At 43.6% G+C, this 8,126-nt stretch overlaps 2 protein-coding genes across 2 annotated transcripts in view; one reads left to right on the top strand and one right to left on the bottom strand.

Annotated features, from left to right (window-relative positions):
- The window catches only part of coro1a (coronin, actin binding protein, 1A), an 8,999-nt gene extending 7,059 nt beyond the window's left edge, over positions 1 to 1,940 (top strand). Inside the window, exons 6-11 of the mRNA XM_035532648.1 lie at positions 282 to 401; positions 507 to 611; positions 762 to 907; positions 1,088 to 1,145; positions 1,270 to 1,482; positions 1,621 to 1,940. Coding sequence (XP_035388541.1) covers positions 282 to 401; positions 507 to 611; positions 762 to 907; positions 1,088 to 1,145; positions 1,270 to 1,482; positions 1,621 to 1,713 — 735 coding nt within the window. The 3' untranslated portion in view covers positions 1,714 to 1,940. The remainder of the gene's footprint in view (positions 1 to 281; positions 402 to 506; positions 612 to 761; positions 908 to 1,087; positions 1,146 to 1,269; positions 1,483 to 1,620) is intronic.
- A 1,008-nt stretch (positions 1,941 to 2,948) lies between these two features.
- Positions 2,949 to 3,971, bottom strand: cldni (claudin i). Its single transcript, XM_027030025.2, has 2 exons — positions 3,840 to 3,971; positions 2,949 to 3,446 (listed from the first exon to the last, which is right to left on the bottom strand). Exons 1-2 carry the CDS (start codon positions 3,969 to 3,971, stop codon positions 2,949 to 2,951), a joined length of 630 nt encoding a protein of 209 aa, XP_026885826.1.
- Between the last annotated feature and the right edge of the window lie 4,155 nt (positions 3,972 to 8,126).

Genomic DNA, 8,126 nt, shown 5'->3' with positions numbered 1-8,126 from the left:
GACCTGCACGCACACACACCTCCCCGCGCAGACCTGCACGCACACACCTCCCGACACTTCTCTCCCCACACATCTCCCCACATCTCACCTCCCTGCTCTTCTCTCTGATACTCCCCTCTCCACTGTACCAGACTCCTTCCCAAGCTCACTACTCAGTCTGCCTCAGGGATGCCCTGCCTTCCACCAGATGGCGCCAGTGTTACCCTTCACTGCTCGTGCTCAGTCTACTGGAGTAGGCAGGGCCCCTTTTCTGAATGAATATGTGTGTTTGTGTGTCTCAGGAGAAGGAGAAACCCCACGAGGGCTCCAGGCCTGTGCGCGCAGTGTTCGTGTCAGATGGGAAAATCCTCACCACAGGCTTCAGTCGCATGAGTGAGAGACAAGTGGCACTGTGGGACCTGGTGAGCGACATAGACCCACACCCACGCACTCTCTTCCAGCACAGGGCATTGTGGGCTTAATGCAGACTGGGGTTTGAGGGCATCGGCTGTGTTTGTCTGCTGCAGAACTCCTTTCAGGAGGCCCTAACACTGCAGGAGTTGGACACCAGCAGTGGAGTTCTACTGCCCTTCTATGATCCCGACACCAGCATCGTCTACCTGTGTGGCAAGGTGTGGCGTACGCGCATATGAGTGACACACAATCATACACATGCACACACATACAGAGATCCAAATCCACACACACAAACAAATAAATACACGCTCACAAAGGCACAAACCGTAAACGTACTCTGTAACTGGGCGCCTGTGTGTTTCCAGGGCGACAGCAGCATCCGGTACTTTGAGGTGACGGATGAGGCCCCGTATGTGCATTATCTGTCCATGTACAGTAGTAAGGAGAGCCAGAAGGGAATGGGCTACATGCCCAAGAGGGGCCTCGAAATCAACAAGTGTGAGATTGCCAGGTAAGCCACACACACACACACACATGTGCACACACAGGTCTCCCACCAGCAAGACCACAGCAGGTCTAGGAGTGACTGGATGTGCACTGTTCTTCTATATTTCTATATTTATTTCTATATTATATATATTTATTTCTCTATTTACGATTACACGCTTCCATGTTTGAATTCTATCTTTAGGTTCTATAAACTGCATGAGCGGAAGTGTGAGCCCGTCGTCATGACAGTGCCACGCAAGGTAAAGGAGATTACATATAGTTCTGTGTATGTGTGTGTGTGAGGGTGTGTGTATACACACTGATATTGTTTAAACTCATTCAGGTGTTAAAGTGTCCTCCCAACTGTATGTTTGGTTTATGTAGTCCGACCTGTTCCAAGAAGATCTATATCCCGATACGATTGGTCCAGAGCCATCCGTCGAGGCTGATGATTGGTTCGCTGGTAAAGATGGGAAACCCATTCTGATGTCCTTGAAGGACGGCTTTGTGGCAACAACTAAAAAAGAGTGCAAATCCATCAAGAGCCTCCTGACTATTCCCACTGCGAGCTCTGACCATCGGCACGGCAACGGAATGGTGAGACCACGGAACACACCAGTCCAAGAGAGCACCCCCCCCCCCCCCCCACACACACACACACATTTCTCTCTCTGCATATAAATACCAGATCTACACATGTCACTAATGGGTCTCTCATCTCACTCTCTCTCTAAGGATGCTCAGGCACTGCAGAGTGAGCTGAAGGCACTGAGGCAGATGGTTGAGGATCTAACCAAACGTGTGAGCGACTTGGAGAGTAAAAGCTGAGAGGGCTGGACTTGGGGAAGAGATGACCAATCAGGGCCAACTTTGGGAGCAAGTGTGATGTGAAAGAGGAAAGGCAACATGGGTTTAGGAAGTAAAGGATGTTGCAGCTTTTCCTGAACCAAATATTGTTCCTTAAGGCTCTCATTTTCTAAGTTGAATTTTCAAAGCTCATTTTAATATATGTCACAGAAAATTTGAAATAAATGTCTTCAGTATTTTAGGAGTAATTTGTTGTTATGTCTCAATAGTAATTAAATTACACAGCATTCATGTTTACAAACACACAGATACATTAGTTTTAAATCAGTTGATTAGCACCCCTCCCCGCGCATAGTTTTCAGTTTGTGTTTCCACACCAGGTACACTATTAATGAACTCTATCCATGAGCCGAGTAGCTACACCATGCCTGGCGTCAGAGTGGGTCAGTCCAAGCGCTTCCACATTTACCCCTCGACCAAGTGATGTGGCATCCAGGCAACACAGGAAACTGGAAGGCAGCTGGAAACAGCACTCCAAAAGATGAAAAATAAAGACACACAATCCCTTGTATTGATTTTATTACAAATATAAAATGAACCCAGTTGTTTTAAATCAGCATACAAAATATCCTCACATTACATTGTTGTCTATTTAAAGCAATGTTCTGAAGCTTATCATTAGTTCAAATAGCATAATGGTTATTTTACTGCTGTGTGAAACCGCAGTGACTCAGCCTGAGAACGGTGTGGTCCGGAGGTTTGTTTTCCACACAACTCTGAAAACCGAACTAGTACGACACTACCACTTGCAGGGGGCACAGCAGAGCACAGAGTTTATTTAGCACGGGTCATTTCCCTGTCTGTTAGCTGTTTAAAACAAACCTGCACCACCAACCAGACGACTACAAATAGATGATGAAAATGATAACCGAAATAGTTGCAGTTATTAAAAAAAAACAAAAACAAAAAAACTCCGAACCAATAGCGTATCAGGGGAGAAGAAAATCTCGATTTAACAGGTTAAACCTTTCTTTAAAAGTGTTTGTATTTAAGCGTCAAGTATTAAATATTTATTTTATATTTGATCAAAAAAAGGAGATGGGTTAGTTTCTCATGCCAGCAGTGAGATGTAAACCGTAGAAGTACATGAGCATGTAAAATTCCATCTATTATCCATAATGGAATGTTTCTCATCTGTTTAACAGTTGAGTTTTCCTTTCCCGATCTCACACACACCCTTTGACTGCGCTGACCCGCTAGACGTAGTTTTTGCTGGGGGCAGAGGCACTGTTGCTGAAGTATTGGGCTGTCCCCCCGGACCCTCCTGAGTGGGGACGGCTGAAGCAGCAGAGCAGGCCCCCGGCCAGCAGGAGGAGCACTGCCCCGGCCCAGCCGATGAAGATGCAGGGCCCCAGCTCCCATTTGGGGGACACCAGCGGGTTGCTGAAGTCCTTCACCACGTTGTTGGCGGTCCAGCTGACGGGGATGAGGAGGAGGAGGCCAGCGAGGAGGAAGGCCACGCCCGTCACCAGACACACCTTGGGCTTGGCATCCTCGTTCTCCAGGCAGATGGTGAAGTCTGCGCCCACAAACAGGGCCAGCAAGGCCAGCGTGGTCAGCATACAGCAGATGATGGTCATGGCGCGTGACGCCTGGATCTCCGAGCCCAGGATGAGCAGAGAGTCGAAGGACTTGCACTGCTGCTGACCTGTGCTCTGCACCACACACTCCATCCACAGGCCCTTCTGCTCACTCTACACACACACACACACACACACACACACACACACACACACACACACGCCATGCGTGGGATTACAAGTGTGCTTTTTGCTCTGGGATGGTTCTAAATGCACACGTAGTTCAATTCAACTAATTCTCCTGTGCCTTTTTGGTAGAATCGGGTGTATTGAAGCAGAGAATGACTAAACTGTGCTGTACTGTTATGCTCTAGGAATGGAGTTTTACACCCGCGATCTACAATAAGCACATGTAGCTTTGTATCTCTCAGTACCTCATGCATGTGCAAATACGGAGATGTAAGTGTGTGCTGAGATATTGCATTTTTCTCCAGTCTCAGTTTATCCAGTCTCATGCTTTCATGCCACGGTTCTGTCGTAGAGGTGTAGGCCACGGTGTGTCTGTACCTGTGCAGTGATGATGTTCTGGCCAGTAAAGGAAGACACCTTCCAGCTGGGCACGACACAGGTCACAATAGCAGCAATGAGGCCCAAAAGAGCCAGCACGACACACACAATCTGTATCCCAGAAGACCCCATCCTACGAGAGAGAGAGAGGGGGGGGTCAGTGAAGGGCATTACTGTTCCAACCTCTAAGCGTAAAACTGTCACACAAACACACAACAATGGAAACTGAGCTGGAATATTTGAAAATATATATTTTTGCTCTAGATACGCATTCATGTTAAAGGGACGCAAAGATTTTCGGGATGAGAAGAATCTACCCATGTCACTCAAATGTTCTGATTTAACGTTATGATTTAATGCCATGATTTCTGCAGTTCAATTTTGTACTGAGGCACGCTGACGTGCCCACATGCAAGTTCACAAAATTGCATCAGTGTGAAAAACATTGGTGTGTAAAGATCTTTTGCAGCCCAGCCTCTCTCCTGCCTGAGAGCATGTCCTAGCAGGTGTCTGGAGCTGGAAGCTATAGTCCTGAAAAAAACAAAACAACAAAGCAAGATGCATGTCCTGGCAGGCCTTTCTGTTTATGGACTGATGGTGCAGCCACAACCAACTCCCTAAGGCTGTGCTTTTCCCACCTCCGGAAAGCCTCAAAAACATTCCACACATATTTGGGAGGGTTAAAATGCAAAGGGTTAAATGGTAGTACTGCACCGAAATAGAAAAAGACCTGAGGAACTTTTGAAATCAGAATTGTTAAGGAGTTAAATGATGCACTTGTTCTATCTTTCACTTTGAGTGGTCTACGAGTGTTCCTCTATCAACGGTCTTTAGATCTTTGCTGTAGGACAGTCAGGAATCATTTTCCTCTTCACAACAATTCAAAAAACAGTTGGAACTCTCACACACACACGCAGACATGTATGCTCACACACACACCCAGACACCACATGTTTGTGGTTCTTTGCTTCTTGAACACCAAGCTGTGTGGATTAGTGCAGGGTTAGAGCAGAGGACAGGTGGTGTGTATGGGAGCAAACAAAATGACTAACAGCACTTACTTCAGGTTTTAGTCTGTAGCGATTTGCTTAACAGAGCTATGGGTGACTAACACACAAACTCAGTGGGATCACCATGAACTTTATCATTTGTTTGGATTTTTTTTTAATCCCCAGGCATAACTTTTCTGCAATTCTAGAAGGTGAATAAGGATGTGTAACTGAATTATTCCTGGATCAGAAAACATTCACTCCAACCTAATCCAGTTCAGTTTTACATGGAGAGGCCGGGTTTAACCACACTTTTGCCGATAAATGTGCATACTTCAATCAAGCAATAGCCACAATACTAACCAATCATGGCTTTGTATATGAATTCTACTGAGTGGTGGAAGTAGTTCATATTCAGACAGCATCTGCTGTGGAAGAAGTTAATGGTGGTGTGATTAGAGCTGTCTGTGCTACAACCCGAGCTTAAAGCTGCATGATTGTACAGCTCTGAGTACCCCCACCCCCCCCCCCCCCACCCCATGCTATTCAACATATCAGCGCAAATTAAAAGAATGCAAAACAGACAGACGTCAGCATTCATTAGCTTTACACATTAAGCCTTAATTTCAATTTACAATAAAGCCAGCCTGTTTTTATGCCTGTAGCTGAACTATTAGATTTTTTTAATTAATCAATTATAACAAATTAATTTATATAGTTATATAATAATAATGAAAAACAATTACTGAGCAACTTCACAGATGTTAACGAAACTTTATACAGCATAATGTGCAAACAATAAATAAATTCCATCTTCAGTATTTTGGACAAGAATAAATGAGTTAAAGGTTTTAAAATTGATAGTAAAAGTAACAGTTGTTAATAGTAGTAATTTGAGATTCTAATTTTCTCTATTAATTATTGTCTTGGAGAATAAGATATGCATCATTAATTCAATATAGGACACATTAAACTACACAGTTTTTACAAAGATACACACTAAAATAAAACAGATGTGAAAGCACCAAGGGTTTCAGTACCTTGCGAAGGTTCTCCAAAAGTCTCTTCTGACGGGCGTTTTCCTCAGTGCCGTTACCTGGATCAGGGTTTGTGTCTGCTGATGGGATGTTGGGAGATGCCTTTTCTAGGAGAGGGGTTGTATACAGGGAAGGAGGGCTGGCGTTCTGGAACCAGTCCAGACTCGTCCTGACTCGTCCTCTTTTTCTTCACCTTTTCCAGAGTTTCAGTCAGCTTTAGACTCTTTTGGGTTTGTTTTCTACAAACTGACACATTTGGCGATCACACGCGGTTATCGTCGTCCGATAACCGGTAGGTATAACCATGTAAGGTGAATTAACTATCCCCAGGGGCTGTGTTTTTTGTTTTGTTACTGTGCTTTTGTTTAGATCTGTGTTCTAAAGGTTATGTCTCAACATGAATCATTTTACAGATATGTAAAATGTACAAATCAAGCAGCGTTTAAAATAAGTGAGGACAATTACATTTATTTGATTAGATTTATGCAACTTATAACCTCTTAAAACCTCTAAATTGTTCTTTGCCATTTAAAAAATAAACCTTTATTGGTTATAAAATAACCAATCCATTTAGGTTCTTCTTAGCGAAAGGAAGACAGTGTCCTGGTATATAAAACACAGTGAAAATAATAAAATAAAACAGAGTAACATATCTATCCAGTAAACAGAAGGAAAATCCAAGCAAAAACATTTATGGGCTTTGTGATATGACGTAACTGCATCTGAGTGAAACTATGAGTCACTGATGTCATAATTAGAATGTAATGATAACACTATCCACCCTGAAGTCTGCACCTGACGTCTGGCCCACCTCTGTGAGGTATGTGGGAGGGGGTTTCTCTGCTCTTGTGCAGCCTACGGCAGACTTCAGGGGACCTCAGGGGTTTTCCACTGCAAGATTTTTTTCTACAGATTAAATATATAGGCCTATATAGTATAAACCTGGGGATGCAGAAATCTGGTGTAATAAAACTGTGCTGTAGACAATGACGTGCCAGCTGAATGTAAAAAGGGCTCCCACTTGAAACAAGCCAATTTCTGATTTGATCATTAAAATCACAAGAGGAATGTTTCAAGGTAAACTAGGCCTAATAGAAAACTGGAAAAAATGCTGTTTCTAATATTTATACTTTGGAATTCCCACTTAGCTGCTATTGTCTAGGCTGATATTTGATTGACAAAGGTGGATGAGGTTACGGCAAGAAGATTGTCCTCAGTGGTGTGTGATAATGCTAATCTGTAGCAACACATCCGGCAAAAGGACAACATACAGAAGTAAATACTGATGTCACCCTTGTTAGTAGTGGTGTGGACAGAACAGGAGCTTGGTGTTTCTAAAGGGCATTTCCAAGGGCACCGACAAAACCCAAACTATCCCTGCATAATAACATGGATGATTACAACCAGATAGGGAGACAGGAAAGCTTTAGCCAAATGTGGGCACTTCGCCAACTTTAAAATGCTACAAATGTTCACTTCAAACTAGTCTGAAATCACACCCTCTTGTTGTGTAACGTTAAGGTCTCATTGTGACGCTTTTAGCATCACATATGACGAAAGCCGCGATATGGTCATCAAAGCAAAGTTTAGCCTCTCGCGCCTTGCGAAGCAGAACGGATCAGCCTGTCTGGGAACGAGAACTAGCAGCACGCTGTGGGGTTTTTATAATGCTTTGTAGTGTTACAGAACCAAAATGTACAAGCTTTATTCACCAATTTAAAGTTTTAACTTCCGTACAGCAGTACGTCTCCTCGTATGTCGCTACATTCGAGATAAAAGGGACGTAAACTAACGTGCGTATGTAACTACGCACAGCCAAAAGTTGAAACTGACAAATTTGGGTTTTCAAAAGTTTACCGCCTCTTTTTTAGATCCCTTTGTTACATATTTGTATGGTATAGTGAAGCACAATTAAAAACTTTGTCAAATGCATCCAGTTTAATCAAAGACTTAATATTTACAGTGTTGACCCTTCTTTATGACTTCTGCATGACTTGGCATGCTGGTTATCAGCTTCTGGGCAAAATCTTGCCTATTCAGTGCTTGGAGTTGATCATAGTTCGTTTGTCCCGCCGGTTCTCAATGGGATTGAGATCTTTGGGGTTTCCTGGCCATGGACACAAAGTTTCAATGTTTTGTTCACCAAGCCACTTGGTTATCACTTTTGCCTTGTGACAAGGTGCTCAGTCATGCTGGGAAAAAAAAGGCGTTGTTCATCACCAAGTTGCTCTTGGATGTTTTGATACCATTCCTTATTCATG

The sequence above is a fragment of the Electrophorus electricus genome, chromosome 1 (assembly GCF_013358815.1).
Source record: "Electrophorus electricus isolate fEleEle1 chromosome 1, fEleEle1.pri, whole genome shotgun sequence".
Taxonomy (NCBI): Eukaryota; Metazoa; Chordata; class Actinopteri; order Gymnotiformes; family Gymnotidae; genus Electrophorus; species Electrophorus electricus.
This window is presented reverse-complemented; position numbering and strand designations above follow the sequence as displayed.

Bases quoted from the DNA above. Each gene is read 5' to 3' on its own strand.
- cldni (XM_027030025.2), bottom strand. From the start codon at position 3,971: ATGGGGTCTTCTGGGATACAGATTGTGTGTGTCGTGCTGGCTCTTTTG. The intron at 3,447-3,839 runs GTACAGACACAC...GTGTGTGTGTAG, and splicing joins AGAACATCATCACTGCACAG to AGTGAGCAGAAGGGCCTGTG.